At 50.7% G+C, this 22,320-nt stretch overlaps 8 protein-coding genes across 8 annotated transcripts; 1 reads left to right on the top strand and 7 right to left on the bottom strand.

The window, feature by feature from the left end:
• Window positions 1-13: 13 nt before the first annotated feature.
• On the bottom strand, window positions 14-3,521 carry ace2 (putative C2H2 transcription factor (Swi5)). Its single transcript, XM_071038377.1, has 3 exons — window positions 3,125-3,521; window positions 2,373-3,063; window positions 14-2,317 (listed from the first exon to the last, which is right to left on the bottom strand). Exons 2-3 carry the CDS (start codon window positions 2,998-3,000, stop codon window positions 681-683), a joined length of 2,265 nt encoding a protein of 754 aa, XP_070905174.1. The 5' UTR covers window positions 3,001-3,063; window positions 3,125-3,521; the 3' UTR covers window positions 14-680.
• Window positions 3,522-4,369: 848 nt separating this feature from the next.
• BJX68DRAFT_252115 (ubiquitin-ribosomal 40S subunit protein eS31 fusion protein) lies at window positions 4,370-4,948 on the top strand (the record flags this gene model as incomplete). Its single annotated transcript, XM_071042495.1, has 3 exons — window positions 4,370-4,463; window positions 4,524-4,804; window positions 4,859-4,948. 3 exons carry the CDS (start codon window positions 4,370-4,372, stop codon window positions 4,946-4,948), a joined length of 465 nt encoding a protein of 154 aa, XP_070905175.1.
• Window positions 4,949-5,088: 140 nt separating this feature from the next.
• BJX68DRAFT_225419 (glycoside hydrolase family 18 protein) lies at window positions 5,089-7,169 on the bottom strand. Its single transcript, XM_071038378.1, has 7 exons — window positions 6,729-7,169; window positions 6,543-6,643; window positions 6,241-6,494; window positions 6,160-6,189; window positions 6,061-6,110; window positions 5,958-6,015; window positions 5,089-5,912 (listed from the first exon to the last, which is right to left on the bottom strand). Exons 1-7 carry the CDS (start codon window positions 6,765-6,767, stop codon window positions 5,254-5,256), a joined length of 1,191 nt encoding a protein of 396 aa, XP_070905176.1. The 5' UTR covers window positions 6,768-7,169; the 3' UTR covers window positions 5,089-5,253.
• A 1,469-nt stretch (window positions 7,170-8,638) lies between these two features.
• BJX68DRAFT_86678 (uncharacterized protein) lies at window positions 8,639-9,802 on the bottom strand. The gene is made up of 4 exons (XM_071049900.1): window positions 9,506-9,802; window positions 9,221-9,455; window positions 9,001-9,166; window positions 8,639-8,933 (listed from the first exon to the last, which is right to left on the bottom strand). Exons 1-4 carry the CDS (start codon window positions 9,516-9,518, stop codon window positions 8,805-8,807), a joined length of 543 nt encoding a protein of 180 aa, XP_070905177.1. The 5' UTR covers window positions 9,519-9,802; the 3' UTR covers window positions 8,639-8,804.
• Window positions 9,803-10,878: 1,076 nt separating this feature from the next.
• BJX68DRAFT_261424 (nucleophile aminohydrolase) lies at window positions 10,879-13,647 on the bottom strand (the record flags this gene model as incomplete). Its single annotated transcript, XM_071044143.1, has 5 exons — window positions 10,879-11,265; window positions 11,316-11,528; window positions 11,584-11,721; window positions 11,789-11,851; window positions 12,463-13,647. 5 exons carry the CDS (start codon window positions 13,645-13,647, stop codon window positions 10,879-10,881), a joined length of 1,986 nt encoding a protein of 661 aa, XP_070905178.1.
• Window positions 13,648-13,925: 278 nt separating this feature from the next.
• BJX68DRAFT_86958 (tubulin gamma complex associated family protein) lies at window positions 13,926-17,490 on the bottom strand. Its single transcript, XM_071049902.1, has 2 exons — window positions 15,919-17,490; window positions 13,926-15,873 (listed from the first exon to the last, which is right to left on the bottom strand). Exons 1-2 carry the CDS (start codon window positions 17,117-17,119, stop codon window positions 14,087-14,089), a joined length of 2,988 nt encoding a protein of 995 aa, XP_070905179.1. The 5' UTR covers window positions 17,120-17,490; the 3' UTR covers window positions 13,926-14,086.
• A 228-nt stretch (window positions 17,491-17,718) lies between these two features.
• On the bottom strand, window positions 17,719-19,881 carry BJX68DRAFT_225433 (uncharacterized protein). Its single transcript, XM_071038379.1, has 3 exons — window positions 19,462-19,881; window positions 19,188-19,309; window positions 17,719-19,073 (listed from the first exon to the last, which is right to left on the bottom strand). Exons 2-3 carry the CDS (start codon window positions 19,303-19,305, stop codon window positions 17,887-17,889), a joined length of 1,305 nt encoding a protein of 434 aa, XP_070905180.1. The 5' UTR covers window positions 19,306-19,309; window positions 19,462-19,881; the 3' UTR covers window positions 17,719-17,886.
• Window positions 19,882-20,073: 192 nt separating this feature from the next.
• Window positions 20,074-21,952, bottom strand: BJX68DRAFT_86967 (putative nucleolin protein Nsr1). The gene is made up of 2 exons (XM_071049903.1): window positions 21,773-21,952; window positions 20,074-21,708 (listed from the first exon to the last, which is right to left on the bottom strand). The coding sequence occupies exon 2, from the start codon at window positions 21,701-21,703 to the stop codon at window positions 20,159-20,161; it is 1,545 nt and encodes a 514-aa protein (XP_070905181.1). The 5' UTR covers window positions 21,704-21,708; window positions 21,773-21,952; the 3' UTR covers window positions 20,074-20,158.
• Between the last annotated feature and the right edge of the window lie 368 nt (window positions 21,953-22,320).

Consider the following 22,320-nt stretch of genomic DNA (forward strand, 5'->3'; position numbering starts at 1 on the left):
ATCAAGGGTTCGAGGTTCATGGTAGATTCGAGGTCATTCGTAAACTACGTAGTAGTAGTAGATAAGTAAAATACAGGCCAACAAACACAAATCACTTAGCGACCGATTAAGAAGATAAATACCAAGGGCTGGTAGGGTCTGCGCCAGTTGAAGCACCTCGAACGGAAAGCAGACCACTCACTGCTTGGATATTTTCGAAAACATAGCAAAAACGTAAACATCATACAAGGTTCAAGATAGGGGTGAAGGAGATCATTCAAGCATAAAAGTCACAAAAGAAAGAAAGGACGGCCTGTAACAAAAAAAAAGGGATATGACGCCGATCTATAAAGCAGTTTCGCTCAGCGTCCCAGATACCGAATCAGTTGTTCGCCTTCCAAGCAGTATGCCATGATGAAAGAAAGAAGGAGAAGATGGAATAAAATGTCCCGAAAACACATTTGCGCGGAAATGACACGTTGTCGCAGTCGTAGAATTGTACATGGTCTCATAGCGTGTGGTTTTGAAAGTCGAAGGTCGTTTGCTGTTGCGTGGTTCCAGTCGTTGATAGCTCCCAAGTCATGAAGTGGTAAAAGTCGTGTATATTGTTGCACATTAGCCATTATTTATCCGCGGGTTCGTTGCGTCGTCAAGTCTTCTTCTATGTGGTACGTTTTTTTGCCCGTGGTGGTATATATCCTTTAATCCAGGAAGAACTCTCTAGACATCACGTCCGAAGGTTGTTCGTCGACTTGGAATTGGAAGGAGAAGAAATCATCGCTCACTGGAGGACCGGTAGAAAAATTCTTTCCATGGAGAAGATCCAAGCTGTTGTCAAAGGAAGAAACATTCACATAGTCAGGGAACGTGGCCATGTCCGGGTCATCCAATCCGGGGAATTCGTGCTTGCCAAAGCCAGAAGAAGGCTCACTGTTGATGAAGATATCGAGATCGGATGGCTGAGACGCGTCGCTCAAAGTTGGCGCAGTATGCGGAGAAGAGAGGGCATGCGATGAAACGGTCGAGAACGAGCATGTATTGGCATCTGAGATGAGTGGGAGACCTGACTCTTCCAGAATGTTTTCTAGCGGGCGCTTGGACGGTGAAAGAGGCAACAGTTCGTCGTCGGAGCTTGGCGTGAGTGATCGTGGGCTTCTCGTTTTGCTTCCTATGCCATAGTTGGGGGACTCGGGAGGCGTGAAAGTAAAGACCTCTGGGGGTAAGTAGTTCGGGTTGTCAAACGCCACCATCTCGTCTGCAGAGCTCGAGCCTTGAAGGCTCATGCTCTCAAAAGTCTCCGAAGGCGGCGTATGGCGGGAAATATCCGATTCAGAAGAGTCATATGTCGATTTCTCCGCGATTCTCTGGCGTGTTTTGCATGCCTTTTCCCGTCGATCCTCCATCTCCGGTCGATGCTTCTTGGGTCGGCCACGCTTTGTTGTCTTCCTTACAATCCCCTTGTAACCGCCGATGCACATGCCTCTTTGGCGGTGTCGAGTTAGGGCATCGTGTCTCGCGAAGACGTTGCCGCAGAGACATTCGTAGGGCTTGTCTCCGGTATGGATCTTGGCATGACGTTTCAGGTCGTGGCCACGAACAAAGCATTTCTCGCAGTGGTCGCATTTATATTGACGGTCTCCCAAGTGCGTTTGTACATGTGACTTGATGTTTTCCTTGCGACCGAAGCGGCGCTCGCATCCAGGGTGGAGGCACACCCATTTTCCATCTTCAGGATCCGGTCCGTGGATAAAGGATGCAATCTCGTCAATGGTGACACCGGTTTCTTTGATTGAAGCGTGAACACGGGCGTCAAGGTTGAGGTTGTCAATTGTTGCAACTCGTGGAGAGAGCTTCGGCTTCACTACCGAGGCAGCAGACGGTGTACCAATCTGTTTCCTGGGGCTCAGGCGGCTAGGAGTAGCGGGACAAATAGGTACTTTGGCTTTTCTCTCGATGAAATCTTCAGAGCTTGGAATGGCGGCAATTTCGGGCGAGGGGATAGTTGACGACGTAGAGGACAATGGATACTGGTTTTGCGATAGATCTTCAGACTTGAGAATATCAAAACTGGAACCCTGCGAATAGTCAAACGTATCAAAACCATCAATCATAAATGAGTCGGTATGAGGGGGGGAGGGCATTTCATTCTTTGGCTGAGAAAATGTAGTTCCAGCGACTCCCTGGAGCGATCTGGTTCGCTGCATATATTCCGATTGTGCTGAGCTGGTGCTGGCGACATTATGATTCTTCAATGGAGACACTTGCGTTTCCGTACCAAATTGGACAAGGTCTACTGCTTTGTTGAACGGTGTCGTTGCTGGTGAAAGAGGAAAGTACTCTGCAACATGTATCAGCGACTGTAGGGTCATCAGTCATTTTCTCCCTCTGCTTACGTGTTTTGCTTTTCTTTGGGGTGTGCGGCCGATATGAGCCGCTTGCGTTTGAGTGAACTGAGTGCCGCCTTAGGTCAAGGGGGGCAGGCTTTGCAGAACGTTGAAGTGATGGCGCTAGGTCAGAGTGGTAGGTATCCCAGCAGCCGTCGTTGGTGTCGAGGAGTGGGCCTTCGAGTGTGCTGCTGCACCCAAGCTTGACATTGTGCAGTTGCTGCTGCTGCTGTTGAATGAGGTTCAGGTGATAGTTGACTGGCCGATTATCTCTGATTTGATCATCGGCGTTGACAAAGTTCGGGTTCATAAGTGGCATGCTTTGAGGGTTCTGATAACTGCTGGTGGTTATGCCTAGAATGTCCGATTGGCAGTCGGAAAATCCAGGCACAAGTGTCGAGGATGGAGAGAAAGATAGCTGCTGGTTAGTAATTGAAGCATCTTGCATGGGTTGTGGTCGCTGAACTTGCACAGCCCGTTGGTCCAGACTTTGGCCGCGACGATGAACGTGATATCTGTGCATTGCCTGTGGAGGAAGGCTGGGAGGTTTGGCTGCATCAAGCGCAGAAGGAGTCGAGATCTGTCGCCGATGCCGTTGATGGCGCCCATTGAGGGTACTGTGTGAGTTCGAAAGCATGGCGATCAAGATACTCGTGGAGCGATTGATAAACGGGCAGTGGACAGATCACTTTTGCGGGATCTGGAGAGATGATACATATCAGCATATGCACTGATGCATCCTGCATAGGCGAGATACGAACCTCACGTAGGGCGCTGCTAGCCGGCTGGGCCACGCAGATGGGACGAGAACCGGCCTGTACCAGTGTCAGTAAGTGAACTCTCGAAGAAAGACCACAAACTAGAAAATGAAGCTAAAGAAGAAGGGCAGTGAAGAGCAAGAAAGCCAAAGTCAACAGGTTAGACCGCTTTTCTTAGGGCTAGATCTGTCTCGAGACGATAGCTTGCGGCACAAAGCCTGTTAAGTCCTCAAACTGTACGAGAACGCAAGCAAGATAGAACACGACACAAGGGTGTTGATGAGCGTCTCAAGCTCGGTGTCTGAACAAAGGAAACCAAGAGCAAGCCCCAAGGTAGTTAAGGTATTTAGAGGTGGGAACCAGACAGAGAAAAGCGGATGGGGATGATGAAGCTATCCACGGTTCAGATCAACAATGGGGATGTTGGCCCAGCAACGGCCGCGACACAGGTTACTCGGGCTGGCTGGGTGGATCGATATCATCACTGCGCCCTGGCTCCAGCCCGGAGATTTCATGGCCCCGATGAATTAGGCTGCGATCCGAGTGCGCTAGCTTGTCTGCAAGGACTCAAGGAGCGGCCCAAAACGCTGCTCCGTTGGTCTCGACTTTTTCAGCTTGCCATCAAGGCCCTGCGAGGGTGAGACATTGTCGCTCCCTTCAATTGCGATAGCTTCATAATGATTAAATAATTGGGGCTTGCCATCGCTCTATTTCTCGATAATTTCCAACGAAGGGGAAAGAATTGGCAGTTCATCCACAAGGTTGGCAATCGTGAAGCTTTACAGCTCATCAAGCAGGATGAAGATCATTGGTGCCTTGAAAGCCAGGCTGTCAATGACATCAGCATAGACAATTCCAAGCAAATATCACATGACTATTCCTGTCACCTGACCTGCCGACAGAGTCTCCGCCACTAGGTCGTTTTGGTCTAATATCACGTGATCACACAACCCGATTTTAACGAGCCACTCCACCAACCTTCAAGATCTTTTCTGCAAGTTCGCACGAAGGTTGAGGAAGACAAGTTCTGTCGAGGTGAGCATCTACCCTTTACCTCTGGAGTCTGCATCGTTCGCTCTGAACTTTCATTCCTCTTTACGCCTTGACAAGGTGTGTCTACGCCGTAGCGCACCCGAATTTGTCATCGACGAAGCAAGAGGCAAAATGAAGCTTCAGCAGCGAGCGCACCAGACTTGACTTCTGTCCACGATCACCAGAGACTAACATCACTCTCAAAGGCCTTCCAACATGCAGATCTTCGTCAAGACCCTTACGGGTAAGACTATCACCCTTGAGGTGGAGTCTTCCGACACCATTGACAATGTCAAGTCCAAGATCCAGGGTGCGTTCCTTCACCGCAAAAATTCCTCGTCTCTATCTAACAAGCTTTTTTCCTTAACAGACAAGGAGGGTATTCCCCCTGACCAGCAGCGCCTGATCTTCGCCGGCAAGCAGCTCGAGGACGGTCGCACCCTCTCCGACTACAACATTCAGAAGGAGAGCACCCTGCACCTCGTCCTGCGTCTGCGTGGTGGTGCCAAGAAGCGCAAGAAGAAGGTCTACACCACCCCCAAGAAGATCAAGCACAAGCGCAAGAAGACCAAGCTCGCTGTGCTCAAGTACTACAAGGTCGATGGAGATGGCAAGATCGAGCGTCTGCGCCGTGAATGCCCCGCTCCTGAGGTAAGACTTCTCATTCTCATGATTCTGAAGAGCGGATCACTAACGAGTGTATAGTGCGGTGCTGGTATCTTCATGGCTGCCATGCAGAACCGTCAGTACTGCGGCAAGTGCCACCTCACCTACGTCTTTGACGAGTCCAAGTAAATGGACTAGCCTGGCCGTTTCGTCACCCCTCGATCGGTGGTGCATGTTCATTCATGTCAGTGTCGGTATGAGGGATGGTGCAGTTGAGGATAGAACGTGTGCGCTTGGATCGTTCTTAGAGTCCTTGTGATCTTGAAATATTCAAATATGAATGAAAATATCATAAGCAAAAAAGCTAAACTCATCTACGTGGCCGGTCTACCGGTGTAGTAACGATAGTGTATGTACATGGAGCGAGAGTATAATCGTGGCGTGATGCGTCAATCCAAAAGAGAAAACATATCGTCGTGCCTGTTCATCTTCCTTCAAGGAAACCCGGCCTGCAGATTGTTGTACTGGCTGTCAGGGTATGCGATGGCATTCTGACTCTGGTCCAAGGCGCCAACGCCTCCAACACGGTCAACAAAGGTGCCAATCAGGCTTCCGTCAGCCCTATTCGCAGACTTGCCGCCCTTTTCAGCACTGGTCTCCCACCACATTGCACCACCGAGCTGGCGGTCTCGGATGTAGTTGGCCTTGATCTCGGCCAGGGCTGGCGTGTCGTACGAGATCATAGTGCGAGAGGACGGGTCATAAGACCAAGATGCACCGATGTTGCGGTCCAGGTACTCGGTAGCTCCCGCCCGGGGAAGCGCTTTGTAATCCCATACTCCCTGCTCCCAGCTTCCCTCGCCCACGCCGTTGTATGGCCGTCCGGGCCCATCGGTGTTCTGGAAGGCACGTCCGTAAATCGGCATGCCCAGGATTATCTTTGAAGCCGGTACTCCTCCCACTTGGGTATAGTGGTTGATGGCCTGGGCGGTGTTGAAGGCAGTGGACTGCGGGTTGTCGTTGGAGGGATAAAGATTGGCTTGGTGACCAGCATTGCTGTCCCAACTACCGGCGTAATCATAAGCCATGAGGTTGTAAAAGTCGAGGTATGGTGTCATCTCATTCAAACGGAGCTTTCGATAGTTCTCCGGGCCTTTGTGGGTTAACATTAGAGATTGAATTGACCAGGAACACTCACCAGCCGGAACAGCAACAGTCAGCTGAAACCTGCGGTCGCCTTGTCTGTTGTTCAAGGTCTGCACACATCAGTACAAGTCCAGGAATCGCAAGGAGTTGCCTACCTCACGGCATCTTCGAAGGAGATCAACATAGTTCTGTGCCTGCTGGTCATCTATGTCTCGGTTAGCGAACACTGGTGCTCGATGGGCCACGCAACATACCCTGGGGATATTCCCAATCGATATCAATGCCTGGTCTAAAAGTTAGCTAATACCTCCTGAGCGCTTCAAGGTATGTAATACCGTCAAATCCAAGGTCAATGATAAGTCGAGTAGCCGTCTCGGCAAATCTAGCCCGTCTCTCGGGGGTACCGGCGCCCTGAGTGAAATTGGGGGAATAAGTCCAACCTCCGATGGAAAGCAGAACCTTGAGCTTCCTGTTCTGCCGCTTGAGCAAGCCCAGTTGCTTCACGCAGCCGTAGACGTTGTTTCCTGTGTCGTTCCAGGAATCGGTGGGGTAATGCTTCTCAATATCAGACCAGGTGTCGGAGAGATAGCTGTTCATTGTTAGTTGAAAGTTTTGCGGTGGACGATCGAGCGCTTACACTTCGCCGGTTTCCGGACGAACATTGGCGAATGCGTAAAGTATATGAGTCAATTTGTCGGCCGGCAGATCTTGGGGGTTGTAATTGCGGCCATAGATCGCCTGTCTCAAAGCTTGTTAGATTCGCGGGGTAGCTATATCTTGGGCAACTGGTGGGACAACAACGGATGGAGGGGTAGAAACGTACCCAATTCACGAAATATCCAACATTCTTGAATCCAGACATGTTGGGCAGGGATATGTTCTTTGAGGATGGACGAGTGCCGAGCTGTATGTGTAACAGAACGATATTATTTCCAAAGTAGTAAAGAATTAAAGAGCGATGGCAGGAACAAGAAGAAAATGGGACTGCAATAAGACCATGAGCCAGCCACTGAAAGTACTCACTAGTGTGGAGCGCTCTCTGCTCAAAATAGACAGGAACAGAAGCAAGAGAATCTTGTAGCCTGCTTTGTACTTGCCTTACTCCAGACCTCAAGTGTACCTGAGACACTGCCTTATACCTCAGGCAGCAAGTGTGGCTGAATCTGAGTGAGGCGGTGCAGAATGGGGCTGGGGAGTAATGGGGCTGAAAATTCAGCTTATCTAAGCTTGCGAGGAGCGAACGAGAAAAGCTGATAAGAGAAGTTGCGTTGGAGAACAAACACAGCCCGACGGCGGAGCTATATTTATACTTATTTTTCCCACAAAGTGGGAGCGAAAAGAGATCAATCTGGTGGAATTCTCATGAAACACTCAGACACGAGACCAACACCGTCTGTGATCGCACTGTCTGACCATCTCCCCATGTGGTTCGTCCAGGATGTCTCTGCATTTCTTTGTGCGAGGGTGGCTGCAGACATTCCCCATTGCAATACCTGCAATACCTTCCCCGCGCCAATGAAACCGTACGGGTGTACGGAGAAAGGAGGAATAGTCTCCGGACGCAGAGGGTGCGATCTTCGATGACGGCTCATCTGGTGAGTTGTCACGAGCGCGTCTGCATCTGCCCCGAACTCTGGCATGGAAGCCACTGTAGGACGAACAACCCGAAGCGGGATATATGAGTCTTACTCAAGCCCTGTAAGCGAAATCTGTAAGGTGGGAAAATAGTTAGAGAGTTCATAAGAGGGTAGAGTAGCTTGAGAGCCACACCTCGCATGATCCTCGCAACAAGGCTAGAGTGGCCGTGGTCGAGGGCATCATGGGAACTGGTTTGGGTTGCAGTGTCAGATCTAGCTATGGGAATGACCATGGGTAGTACTGAACTCGGTCATGTCAGTGACGATCAAGATATAGTCTGGGATTCTACACCATTAAATTGAGAGCCTCGCACGCTGATGGGGTGTTAAGATGAACTGTGCCAATGAATCCGAAAACCACATGATGTTAAGCATCAGTGCTACCATGAAATCTTTACGCGATACCACCAGCCTAGCAAAATATTGAAATAATGAATCGCTTCTTGACAGTGGACTTTTTACTTTTTTAGCCCTGCAAGACCTCAGCTGAACCCCCGCCATCCCCACTATGCCGTCACAGCACGATAAGCTACTGCAGGGGTCTTGATTAGCATCCTACGAAAAAGTTTTCGAAGACACGGCCGAAGGGAGAATTGTGATTTGTCCACTGGGCCCGGTTGAGAGATCTTGGACCCGTGTGTTAGCCCAGCTGCTAATATCTACTTTTCTAGACGAGGGCCGGAATCTTAGCGACCATTTTGGGAATATATTGTGGGAGCATGCAGCAAATGATGGTTTCAAATCGTTTCAATAAAAACCGAGACAAGTAAGACCAGAGAAATTAATCATAAATATTAGCCGGGTAATACCAGTTAGTCTTTCCTGACTGATGCAGCGTATAGAAACGTATGCCAGCCTAGATGAGACCTCTGGAAAATGGGTGAGGGCATGATGGAAATATTGGAAAAGAACAGATAGAGGAAATGGCATATTCTGACAGAGAACCAAGCATTGAGTGTAAGCCAGCACACTGGGATATCATCGACATCAGAGAAGTAAGACTATAGAGCAAAGAAGAGTATTTTAACAAGTAAAATCACCAAGTTCTCGTCCAGCGTCAGGGTTGGAGAAAGCCAAAGGGGGGCTGCACTTGCAACAAAACAAAAGTACCATAGTAATAATCCATGCCAGCCAGCCAGAGAAAGAATGCATAAAAGTTGTGTTGAACCAATCATCCTGTCATCCTACCATTACTGCGTCACTCATTCATTACCCGCAAATTGAAAGAACCCACCTGTTACCAGCACAGCAGTGGGATTCCCTCAAGGGCGTGAGCGGATCCAAGAAAGAATAGCGTCTAGCGCTGGGTCGTCAGCGAGCCAGTGGCCTGCTCGGACATCAGCCGCACGGAGATCTGCGACAACATGCTGGTTTGATATTTGCGCGAGTTCCTGTACAAGAAACACATGAATGTCAATTGGATAATGACCAATCCAGCCGAGATGGGTGTCAACGAACCTGACGGAAAGCATTGCCAATAGCCTTCAATTGACCTGCATGCTGTGGCCCAGGTCTCTGACCGCGCAGTATGCTGTCCCGGTGCATGATCCATCGCTTGGCTGCTGCAGCCCGCAGGTAAATCCGATGAGCCTGGAACCTTCGGGCACTGCCGTCGAGTATGACTCTGTTTACAGTCAGAAATGAACAAGCTTTCAGGCGACCAGGACACTATAGATACCTTCGCAACTGGATTTGTTCGGCTTCCTCGCTTGAGGCGTTAGCTGGCGGAGGGCTAGGGCTGTAGCTTGAAGCCATCAAGGCATTCGCAGCAGCTAGACAGTCTCGAAGTTCCCGGTAGCCCTCCTCTGCGCGATCCTCCGGCGGCACAGATACATTTAATTGTGAGATGTGCACAAGCAGAGTCCGGTAATCGTTCATAAGTTCGGCCACTCTCAGGGCGCGTGCTTGGTTGACTGAGACTGTATCAGCATCTCTACAACTTGGGAGAGACGACAATGCTTACGTCCGTCGGCCATTGTGTACTTCTGGTCTGTTGATCACCCAAGTATCCGGGAAAGGCGAAACGAAGAAAGCAGCAAAAGAAGAATGGATCACGAATGGAAGGCTGTCAACCGAAGCTTAAGGAGAGTATAGAAATCTCAATTGGAGCGCGAGTCTGTTTATCCAAGTCTGGTCCATGGTTGAGGGTGGGATATTCCTTTTAAGCTTAATACCGCACGGCAACGGTCATGAATAGAAGCTCGATCTCCTTGTCAAGGAGTACGGAGCGTTGCGAGAAGAGGATCATCGTTAGATGTGGCTGGCTGTGCCAATGGATTACTGCTGCCAGCAGCACAGCTGGAGGATGTCAAACTTTGTGGATCTATAGTCCACGCACCAGGGAAGAGGTGAGAACCAGAACGATGAGTCCCAGAAGGGAACTAGCTACAATCCACTAAATCGGAGCGGAGTCGCAGCAGTGGCCAGTGATGCAATGCAGAACGATGATGTCGCTGGAGAAGAACCACCCGGCGTATTGGCAGCGAGGCTAACGCCCTGCAGGGGGTGTCAAAAAAAGAGAATAAGAACGCATTGACGGACGCCATGTGCTGGGATTCGGCGGTTCTGGAAGTGTCATTCGCTGGGATGACATCGCTGGATCTCGGAATAGTTCATTCACAGGAGCTTCGGATGGGTCTCGCCGGTCAGGCCAGCTGGGGTCGTTCGCGTCGTATCGATTTTGCCACAGCGCTGGGAGAACGACACCAGGCTTATGAACCAAGCGACAGGCCAGGATTGGCCGAGGGGACAGAGTGGTTCAGGAACAGCAGTGGAAGCGAAACGCACTGCACAGAGAACGAACCCACCGGCAGGCGGTGCTCAGCCACGTCAAAGTCGAACAACCCAGCTGAACAGGGACCACGATGGAGCCTTAGGCTCGCTCTTCTGATTGATTCCTTTTGCATAGATGCGGAAGCGATCAATCATCATAAACCCACTCCTAGCCGCTGCATTATTTGGTGGCGACTTTATCTGGGCTGTCTGAGATATCGCAAGATACTCCGGACGATGCTGTGCTATCTATCGTGAGATTTGTGTGATATCCTGAGCTCGGCAACTGCGCCCCGTTCAAGGTGAAAGTTGCGACTCGCTCCCGCCGGTCCTGCAAATGCTCTTGCGCCTCCAGAATGGTACAATCAAGCTTTCTATCACTTTTCTTCTCTGGCGCGCTGACGATCTATCCTTTCAATTGACGTTGCCACCAGGCGGCTGGCGGAGGGAAGCTGACTACGACGCGAAAAAGCAAACGGGCCTGTATACATTGAATACACCTCAGATGTGGAATGCGATTCATATATCGTGTTGATATCGTTGCGTCTAGCGAGCCTCACTGGTCTAGTCCTTCTCGCTAATAGCCTGTAGCCGCTCGTCGATCTCCTCCTCCGTCAGCGCGCGGAAGTGAGGATCTGTGCCATCCTGACCATCTGCTCGGGGGCCACCGACAACACCGATCTCCAATTCGTGCTTCTTAAAGTCCACGCTCAGAACGCTACTCAATGCGGTGATTCCCAGCTCGACAACTTCCTCCCAGCTGCCCTCTGCGTAATCCTTGTTCTTTAGCTTCTTCTCCAAGTGGTTTAGCGCCTCCTGCTGCTTCGGGCCAGAGGCAGTGGCTTTGTATCCAACGTAGTAACCGGCAGGGTCGCACTTGTAAAGTTGTGGGCCATTCTCGGAGTCCACAGATACTAGGGTAATGGCAACTCCGAGCGGGCGCATGTAAGCCTGCTCAAGTTAGCCCCCACCAAATCTAGAGTAAAAAAGATAAGGCTAACCCTTTGTGTGTAGACCTGGTTGATATTGGCCAAACGCTTGGCAAGAACATCGCATGGCATCTCGTAGCCGTACTTGTATCGGAACTCAGCCGCCTCACCGCGGGCACGGTCAACGCAAGCTCTGGCATCAGCGATGGAGCCGGTCATGACGCAGCCCACCGAGGGGGAAAGTCTGAAGATATGCGTAACAGATGATGGGTCGATCAATTTATCCTAGGCTATGAATCAGAACGGCAGTCCTTTGGTTGGGGAAGCTCAGGCGGCATACGGCAACTTTCTTCTGAGACAGCACGACGGCGCAATTCTTCCCCCTCACACCTATCGAGGTGATGTTTGCGGCGGTGATAGCTTTGAATGCATATTCTGTGATTGGAAAACGTTCCTCGTTAGCGGAGTATCGTAATAGCTGCGGAGCGGTCGGGAGGTTGAATCGAGTGTTTGAGGGGTATGTAGCTTGTTTCCAGGGTGCATACCAACTTGATAGAGACGGCCTTGATCTGAGAAGATAGTGATGTGTCTGTCGTAGCCTGCGCTTCCTGTTCAAAGAGGGTGTTAGCCTGCCGATGAAGTCATGGTGTCGGTCTGAGTGCTTCGGCCTTCGGGATCTCACCAGACATGATTGCGGTGACTGAAATTCACACTTGACGACAAAAACTAAATTTAGTGAAGAGAGGCGTAGTAGGGACGAAAGTTCTCAGATTGTGGAGGAAGAAGGAATGGGGGATGGAGGGCGGCTGGAGGTGCAGAGGACGCGTGCTTGAGGATGCCTGGCCGAAGCTCAAGCTTCTGGCCCAAGCTCCGTCACCGCCTTCCTTCAACTGAACACAACAGCAGCTTAACCAAGGTTTCAACAATATGCTGCAAGTCAATTAGAGGAAGCTGTAGGTCTAAGTAATCTGATCTATTTTATGCATCGTGGAGATTTAAACATGGGAACGGAGCGGTTGGGTAGGTACACTCCCAAAGGTTGAGAACGCCGTGATGCTGTCTATACAAAACTTTTTGCAAAATGAAGTGAGAACTGATGAGATGGACAAATATGGTTCCGAATGTTGAATATGTATAATTGCAGATATCAAGAAGATGACGAAGAGGATGAGCTGTCCGAATCGCTATCACTTTCACTGCTGCTGCTTGACATCTCCACCACTGCAGTCCGGGTCTTCTTCTTCTTCTTCTTTTTCTTTTCAGGCTGACTCTGCGCTGAATTATTCTTCTTGATGCTTGATATCTTCTTGTCGTCATCGCTATCGCTGTCACTCTCACTGCTACTTGATATCTCAACGAAAGCAGTGCGGTTCTTCTTCTTCTTGTTGGCTGACTGATTCTGCGTCGCATTCTTCCCCTTTTGCGGTGGCGCTTTCAGGTTGGACATGGTGAAGACTTTGCCGTCAACAGCATACAGTATGATCTCCGCACGTTGCCTTTTCCAGAACCTTTTTTTGACATCGGCATCGAGTTGCTCATAAGCCTCTCCGAGGTCCTCCGGTAGGCTGCCCTCGGCCAATTTCGTGCGGAAGGCGTAGATGGCCTTTCTATAATCAACAAAAGGCGACGAAGCTGCGCCATCGATAGGCTCTGATTTCTCAGTGCTGGCGTCCGGTTTCGTCTCCTCGGTATCCGTCTTTATAGCAGCCTGAGCTACATCGCGCAACCGTTGTTTCGCAGCTTCACCTCGTAGACCTTGCAAGTACGAAAGAAGAGCGGCGTCGTATTGTGTCGGGATATGCTCCAGCGATAATATATGCTTGAAGAGTTGTGTCTCACGAATTTTCTGAAATTTCCACGATGTGCGGTCGTTGTGGTATGTACTGAGGTAGGAAAGGGTCGAGGATTCGCTGCTCTTCTCCTGTGTAGTGGAATCGTCATTTGTAGACTCGTTGGTATTGGCATTTTCTGACTTCTTTCGTTTCTCCTTCTTCTTTTTCTTCTTCTCCTTTTTGTTTGCGTCGCCGTCCTCGTCATCTGCTTGCTCGGCATTTTCTTCTTGCTCCGATGACTGAGCTTTAGCTTCCTCATCCTCGCTCTCATCTTGGCCGTCGGTTTCCTTCGTCTCCGCAGAGAAAGAGACACTCTTCTTCTTCTTCTTCTTCTTCTTCTTCTTGTCCCCGTTCAAGGCCCGAGGTGTGCTCTCCGCAATATCGTCATCAATCTTCCGCTTCTTGCTCCGAGGCTCCTTTGTTCCCGCAGATTTTTCAGGGATGTTTTCTTTGTCGTCATCTTCCAATTTATTCTCAGACCTTCGTTGCCTTGAGATTTCCGAGTCGGCATCTTTCGTGTGTTTGGTTTTTGAGCTGGTTTGCTTCGACCGAGTTTTTCTCTCTTCTGCCATCGCGGCCGGTTTCGCGGAGTTCTGGTGGTCGAAAACGGGATATAGAGTCGCCAATGATTCAAGGCGTGGCTTTTGTGTTACTATGCACTGGCTTGGTTTATAGGATGCGTGGTTTCGAAGTGTATTAGTTGAAGAAATTCAGGTTATTGGTTTCACTGTCTGGAGAAAAAATTCCACGTGAGTGATTGGAGGGCCCACTGATAAGCAGCTCCTTTGGTACTCGGCATCAGCTTAAGAATCACGACGCAAGGTAAAGGGAAATTCCACAGTATTTTGATCCTTGGAGAGTCTACTTTTAGATACCGATAGCGGGATTCTATATGGACCCATAATCATAATTTACATCATCAGGCCAATGCTCCATTTCCATTAACTCCAAGCAGACCACCCAGTACCATGACCTTCGCTCGCATGCAGAAACGATATATGAAGTCCGATTTCATTGCGCGTTTATATCCTTCCTTTCCTTTCTTACTTCCCTCGGCTGCGATTGGGGGTCCAAGCTGCCGCTAGAGGGCGGTGCTTTTCGCCTGGCTCTCTCTTTATCTCGAGAGCTGGCGCCTGCTGTTTTCCGCCTCCGAGCCGGCTCGTAGACGTCGTTGAAGTTCATGACTACGCCCAAGAAGCGCATATCCACGTCAGGCTGATAGGCCAGATCACCGAGAAGGATATTCAACCGTGAGCGGAACTCCGCTGAGAGATCGCGGAGTCGAGTCCGTAGCGCTGGAAGCATATGGTCGTCTGTGGTGAGATCGTGATTTGCAAGGGATGTTGGTGTCGCGACTTCGTCAGCAGTGGCTGCCACATTGGGTGTAAAAGAAAACGAAGATGATGCGGATGCCACTCTATGTGCAGCGCTGTGTCGGGAGGAAAGAAGATCGCGCTCTGAAACGCCCCATTGACCTTGAGCAGTGCGGGTCTCGATCTTTGCGCTCAACTCTTGTCTTCGAGTGAACTCTGCCACTGAAAATGAATACAACCCATCAACTGCGTCCTTATAGGCAAGCGTTATCTTCAAGATCTGGTGTAGTTGAGACAAGAAGCCTTCTTCTGGCTTGCTTATGGAGCTGCTCTGAGACGAAGTCGAGGAGCCCAAGAGGCCTTTGTGGGTAATCGAGTTGAGGTACTTCGTGTGGGCTTCGATCAGATCGTCCAGGGTACAACCTGGCTTGGAGATAGAGGCCTGCAATTGATCCCAACTAGATTCGATAACCTCGAAAAGAATATAGTACTGTAGCTGAGAGACAAAATGGATCATTTCAGCGATGACGCATCTTGCACGCTTCCAATCAGCGCCGACTTTGTCATCAACGCTTCCTAGAACTCCCCTGGCGCCGGTCATGCAACGTCGCCATGTGCTGCCTAATGAGAACTCAACACGCTTCACACGCCAGAGGAAGTTGAAAACTTTGAGATACTGAGTCGAGCCCCACGGTGTGATCACGACATCCACTGGAGCATCGATTTTGTATTCGAGGGTGAAACAATCCCATCCAATCTCACCGTGGCTAAGCTCCAGCATACGTGCGTCCAGACGTCGAAGGACATCTGGAGAGTCATATTGCGCGTTGGACGCACGAATAGCATGCTCCAATTGAGCGGTTAGTGTGTGACGATATTGTGAATTAGCAGGTCGGTCAAGGTTCGAGGCAAGCGACTCCATGAGTAAAGCAATAAAGTCTCCCTGGCCCAGCAGCAAATACTTTTTTAGAGCATGGAGATGATCGAAGAGTCTGAATTTGTCGTCCATGAGATAAATTAATCTGGCCATGGTAGCCTTGTAAGCCTCGTCAATTGACGTCTCGAGGCTGGCTGTATCACCATACCGTAGCTCCTTGGAGCTTTCTTTCGAATAGGCCTCGACCCATCCAGAGTCACCGCAACCATATCTTATGAAGTTCAGCGATTTCCCTATCAGAAACACCTTCTTCGCAAAATCCTGAGTGATGATTGAGGGAAGCATGACATCTTCGAGCGTGTATTTGTCTTCCCAAACACTAGTCGCAAGGCGGCGGGGATCTGTGCTCGGTCTGAGTTCTGGCTCAACGACGAAGAATTCTTTGTACGGATCAGATAGCTCGCCATCATAGATCCAGAGCCGCAACATATCATAAAATGGTCTAGTGACGTGTGCGAGTAGTTTTTCTGCAAAGTTGCACACAAACGGGTCCCCGTGAGACGTTGAAAAGCCATGAATCAGGGATATTAGCTGACCACCTTTTTTGCCTGAAATTTGTCAGTTGGATCTCCAACTTGGATGCTTTGACGTACTTTGTGCTTCCTCCACAATTAAGCTCATCAGCCGCAGCGCCATTGTCGCATCTCTTGTCCAGACAACGCATCTCTTCAGCGTCACAGCACTCTTCAGACCATTTGGTCCGTCAGGCGCAGCCAGTGCTCTGCGAATTTCACCCTCCAGTGTCGCTACCAAACCCAGGTAAGAACGAAGCTCATTTGCAAGGGCAGCCCGCAAGCTCTGACTAATGAGACCACCACCACTGCCGTCAACAAAAGTAGATAGGCCTCGATAAAGTAAACATGGCTCAGCTAGGGTGTTCAGAAGGGACACCATGGGAAGGGGCAACCCTGGCGGCAATTTGAGTGTCGAGGCAGACATGAACTGTAAATCTGAAGAAGATAAACCTTGTAAGTTGAAAGGAAGATCTCGCAACAGGCTGGATTCAATTGGCCGCGCTAGCTCTTGGTTGTTTTCCGTCTCGCGTTCCTCCGTTCGAGTTTCTTTTGGCCCCGAGTCGTGATGTCGGCTCGTACGCGGCGGCCGTTCAGATCCTGAACCACGATCCGCATCTCGCTCCCTCTCTAGGTCTGGCCGCCGCAGTGAGGTTTTCCGCTCGACGCGTGAAGCCATTTGGGATGCCGAGGAGCTCACAGCTGGACCATCCTCATCCGAACCTGCTGCTAGCCCGCTGCCCCCTCTTTGGTCCTTTGCCAGCATCCTTTGTAGTTTCGCCTGGTCCATCAGCGGGCTGCGTGGCCTTTCGTCCTCATCCAGTACTCCCTCAGCGGTTTCCGTACCCGACAATCGGTAGAGAAGATACAGTATCCCCCATTTTTGAGAGAGCACTGGTTGGGTCAAGAGCCGAGAGTATAGGTTCGAAAACCGAACAGCTTTGTCGGGGCTCGCATTCTCACGCAATAGTTTCCGCTTTATCAGGTCCGACGCGTTATTGATGTTTTCTCCCCCAGCCAGGCTTCCTCGACGGTCTATACCACGGCTCCCTGACGGTGAAGCAGGATTATCTGCGGAGTTCGCTTGGGCATCAAGCGTGTGCCATGCCCGCTCGAGAAGGACCTGGTGGCGCTGCACTTCTGCCGCGCCTAGGGCTTCTTCAGCATCGTCAGAGTAATCGTCGCCAATGGCAGATAGAGGCAGCGGAGGGGTGAGCGAGTCGACGAGTTGCGAAAGAGCATCATCGATGCGACGTGGACGTGTAGGGTGACGGGTCGACATTATCCCCTCCTCGAAGCAGTCTTATAGAATTTTGCCTCGAGATCTGCTTTCGAGGAATTCGCGTTAGGCGCTGGGGCAGGCGCGACGGGGACGCGGGGACGATCAGCTTCGGAGCGCGCGCACGAACAAGACCCGGGTCGATTAGTTCATGCGCGAAATGTTGTAGATTCTCGAGCTGCGCGCATTATACGTCCCCCGCAACCTTAAAGGACCGGATCTGGCCGTTCAGCGAATTGATGATGGTGCTAAAGAAATAACTGAGTGTTGTGGTTTGTTCCGTTTGACGTAATTTGTTTCCCGAGTTTGACTGCCAAGCCTTTCTTACATTTATACTAACAGCACACCGCTATATGCGGAAGAATAACTTTTTGACTACAACTGTCCAAATATAAATATCAAGGAGATTTTCGTGCATGAAGTCAGAATACTAGCAGCCCGGGATTATCATTATTGCAAAATCCCTGAGAAAATGGGTATACCCTGCAAGAGCCTTACCAAGAGCAAACAAATAAAGAGCATGAGCATGCAACAACTCCTGCAAAACAAAACGAATTGTCATAAGAAACCAAAGAGAGTTCTGGACGACACTTTTGCTCCGACCGCCGAGAGGTTGTGGCTCATCAAGAAAACATCATCAAGGAGAGTGACGGGACAAGGAGAGAACAGTAATCAAAGTATGTCGCAAGAATGTCATCAAATCAAACCCCTTATCAATATCATCATCGGCATGCCAAAAATAACGCTATGTATAAAACGAATGAGCCCATTTACGCGATGACACCGGTTCCGGTAGATGTCGTGCCCCATCGCAAACGTTTCAAGCCACCTCGAACGGCTTCTTGTCCACAGGCTGCTGACGCTCTACCTCCCTGAGGCCCAGCATCGCCCAGGACAGAGCCCATGCTAGTTGCCTCTAGCTTTCCGACTTCCCGTCCTAGCACATACCCGGCAGAGAAGCTGATGGCCGAGAAAAGTACCACGACACCGGCACTAATGACCCAGGTCATAACCGCCGACGATGTCTCTGAATTACCCGACCGGCGGTTCTTCTTGGTCGATGAATGACTTGACCCTCGGTCCTTGGATGCACTCGACCGACGCTTCATCCTAGTAGAAGAAGCCTCGGGTGGCGGATGGGGAGACACCGGTTGCTGAGGTTGCCTGGGTACGTGTGCATCTGACAGGGTTTCCTCTTGGTTGGCTTCTGCGCCCATCGCTACCGATTCCGGTACTAACCTAAAGGAAGATGGTTGCACTCTGGAAGGCCCGGTTGGTGCAGGTTGAGATTCAGACTTTGGAAGACCCCGGGCAGCCGCTGCACAAGAAAGTAAGGTGGAGAGGCTAGCTCGGAGTGCAGCGTCATGGTCGGCGTGATGAGACGGAGAAATAACATTATAAGGACTATGCTGTTGGCTAGATTGCCGCCGCGTGGTTCGGGAGTTCCTTCGGATCGCTGTCCTACGGCTCGATGTAGAAACATCACTTATCGGTCGCGAACGGTGTACTTCGGTAGCCCTGGTCCAGGAGGGGGTTTCAGAGATAGGGGGTTGCGAGAAAACGTTGGGTTGAGGGACAAATGGCGACGAGCTTATGCCCATTCCAAGCGCCGTTGAGTTATCATCTTCGTCACTGGAAGGACTAATATCTGAACCGGCTGGAGGATAAACAGAAGACGGCTGAGCGACGTCTTCGTTTGAGCTAGTCATAACGCGATCTGATTCGCTTTCGCTTTCTTCATATTCATCTTGACTGCTGCTTGGTTCGTGGGATGAATACTCGACGTGCGCAGTAGCCACAGCTGCCAGGTGCTGCAGACGTCGTCGGCGACTGCGACGATGATTATAGGCAGAGTTTCTTTGCGGAACACGAAGGCCGGTGGTTATTATGTCGTCAGTCGTAGTAGCCGACGACAAGGACGAGGAAGACGGCTGGGACGAAACCTCAATCCACGAATCTATGTAATATTGGAGTGAGTACATGGTGCAATAAGTGACAACAAGAGTAATGTATAGTTTCGCGGTATGATGGCAAGAGAGGAAGAAGACAGGATATCAAGGCCAGTACTCACCTTCTGATCTTATCGGTGCGTTTGTACGTGACTGCAATGTATCCCGCGTCAGTCGGCCGGCATTGCTCCTGGGCTCATCCTGCACCTGACCGAGAAGGTCATAATGATTTGGCTGCATTATGCTGCTAATCAGGTCAGCGGGAAAGACCCAATACCAATACTGTGGTGAGGAAAGAGAATGAAAAGGACACAGAGGCAGATGCTCAAGACCATAACGGGGAACAAGAGTTAAAAAGAACAGTCAGCCCACAAGGGAGGAAAGAGGGCCGATTACCTGGTGGTTCAACTGTCACGGAGCAGCGGTCAAGCCCAGATAATCTTGGTGGGGTTCGTGGGGACGACCCAGACTTTTGACAATCGCTTGAGATATCTGGACCAAAGAACCGCTGACTGTGCTTCAAAGGAGACTGGGGGTAAATGGAGCTTTCAAAGGGAACTGAAAGTGAAAGGAGAGCATGAGTAGGCTTGGCTCTCGGAATGAGATGGTTGATGGTTCGGGGGGCACATTGGGTTGATGACAGCTGACTCGCTCTCAACCACCTGCACCAGCGATCGGCACACGACCAGTGGGCGTGTCCAACTACTAGGATCCGGAGAGCGCCACCCACAAGGAGGGGAGTTTGAGAGGAGGGCAAAAATAAATAATATAAGAACACGGGTGTTGTTGTTGACAAGAGATCAGATAAGTCGAAGAGGTGGAGAAATGGAGAAATGGAGACGGAGAGACTCGGTCGTCAGCTCACGAGGATGCCAAGACTTAGGCCCTGACGTTATCAGACTTGGACGGCGAAGGGATGTTTGAAGCACGGAAGAATAATCGTATTATGCAGTCAATATCTAGATCAGCTTAACGCAGTACTCCATGCGATGAGACTATGATGAAATAACAAATAATGAAACAAACTTTTCCAGATTACCCTAAGACTTAGCATGACATTACCATAAAGAACCCTTGTAGAAATTTCCTTCCTCTAGAAGGTCACCTTGGTACCCTTGAACTCAGTGATACCGCCCCTGGCACGGTTGGGAGGGCCGCCAGCACCACCTCCACGACCACCGAAACCACCACGGCCTCCACGACCGCCGCCGCCACGAGGGCCACCGCGACCACCACCACGACCGCCGAAGCCGCCGCGACCACCACCACGACCACCGCGGTCGCCTCCGTTGTTGGCACGGGGGGTGCTGAAGTCCAGACGGACAGGGCGGCCATCGATCTCAGCTCCTTGCAGGTCGTTGAAGGCCTGGCGAGCCTCATCCACGGACGAATACTGCACGTAGCCGAAGCCCTTGGGTTGGCCGGACTCCTGGTGGGTTGGCAGACGAATGCCCAAAACGTTTCCGGAGGAACCGAACACCTCGTGAACAGAGTCCTCTGTAGCACTGAAGGGCAGGTTGCCGATGAAAAGAGTGTCGCTCTCAGGGCTGGATTGGTCACCAAAAGAACGGGCACGGGTTTGAGCACGTTCCTTGAAACCGCCTTGGTCCTTGTTAGCGGGCCGGCCGGTAGCGTAGTCGAGGTTGATCTTGCGGCCGTCGATTTCAGTATCCTTCATGGACTCGTAGGCCTTAGCAGCATCGGCAGCGCTGGCGAACTCGACGTAGCCGAATCCGCGCGAGCGGCCAGTATCGCGCTCAGTCATGATGCGCACACCAGAAAGCTCACCAAAGGTCTCGAACTCCTGCTGAAGCCATTCCTCGGTGACGTTCCACGAAAGGTTGCCGACAAAGAGGTTGGCCGAGGCGCCCTCGGCAGATTCCTCAGTCTTGGACTTCTTAGAAACGGCAGCGGGCTCTTCTTCAGCCTTGCGCTTCTTCGAGTCCTTGGCGGACTCGCCGCTCTCCTCAGAGTCTGACTCGGAGTCAGAGCTGTCAGAGTCTGAAGAGTCCGAAGATCCAGAATCAGAATCCTCCTTGGAGGCCTTCTTGCCCTTGGCAGGAGCTTCTTCTTCACTGTCAGAATCGGAGTCGTCGCTGTCGCTGGATTCCGCAGCAGCTACCTTTACGGCAGCCTTAGGAGCCTTTTCTTCTTCAGAGGAAGAATCGGAATCAGAGTCGGAGGACTCAGAATCGCTCGACTCTGCCTTCTTGGAAGCCTTGGGGGCGGCCTTGACCGACTTGGCGGGCTTCTTTTCCTCCTCGCTCTCGCTCTCGCTCTCACTGCTGGAAGCATCCTTCATCTCCTCATCGCTCGAGTCGGATTCGGAAGATGATTCAGCCTGCTTCTTTGCCGGCTTCTTTACCTCCTTCTTGGCGGGCTTCTCGTCTTCGCTTTCGCTAGAGCTGGAGGAATCGGAGTCGGAGTCGGACTCGGACTCGGAACTGCTGCTAGGAGTAGGCTCCTTCTTCTTACGCTTGGACTTCTCTTCCTTGGCGACAACTTCGCGAGCAATCTGTTTGCTCTTGGCCTTGGGAGACTGAGCAGCCTTGGTGACGCCAGCATCCTTGACCTTGCCCAAGGACTTGTCAACGGGCTTCTCGGAGCCCTTCTTGGCAACGGACTTGGTCTTCGACATTTTGACTGTGAGAGTAGAAAAGACAAGTCAGTTTGGGACATTCAATAGACGCGAAGATGAGTGCCTTACCTGATACGTATGTTCTCAATGTAGTTCTCGGTGAAGAATAACAGTGCGGCTATCCCTCTGATCCCTCAATCACCCGATTTGAAGATCCCACAAAGTTCAATAGTAAGCCAGCTGAGTTTGTTCACAACTGGAGGTAAACCTCGGACGCCCACAAGTAACCCACAACGGACAATGTTCAAGCCCACAGAAACGGACAGGTTATGCAACTGTCTATGATATAGAACCCACGATAGTATCGGCAAGATCCCACGAAATAGATGCTACAGCCCACAGCCCTCGGTGTAAAAGCCCACAAACAAGGTGTCTGTTGATGTGTACCTGAAAAGATACAGCTTGCGCTCCCGCGTCAGTAAGATAAAGGAGATTTTAACTGGGGAAGATCAAATCAAGGTGAATGATCCAAGAGAGTAAGGCAAGGCCTGGTTTCTTGGGATTAAAAAAAAGGAAGGTAAAGAAGATGGTGGAAGGGAGGAAAGAAATTTCAGAGCTTCGAGGAAACTGCTGCTTGATAAGGAAAAAAAAAAATCGAAGGCTAGCAAAAAAAAAAA

Source organism: Aspergillus pseudodeflectus (assembly GCF_044049435.1).
Source record: "Aspergillus pseudodeflectus strain CBS 756.74 chromosome Unknown BJX68scaffold_2, whole genome shotgun sequence".
In the NCBI taxonomy this organism is placed as follows: domain Eukaryota; kingdom Fungi; phylum Ascomycota; class Eurotiomycetes; order Eurotiales; family Aspergillaceae; genus Aspergillus; species Aspergillus pseudodeflectus.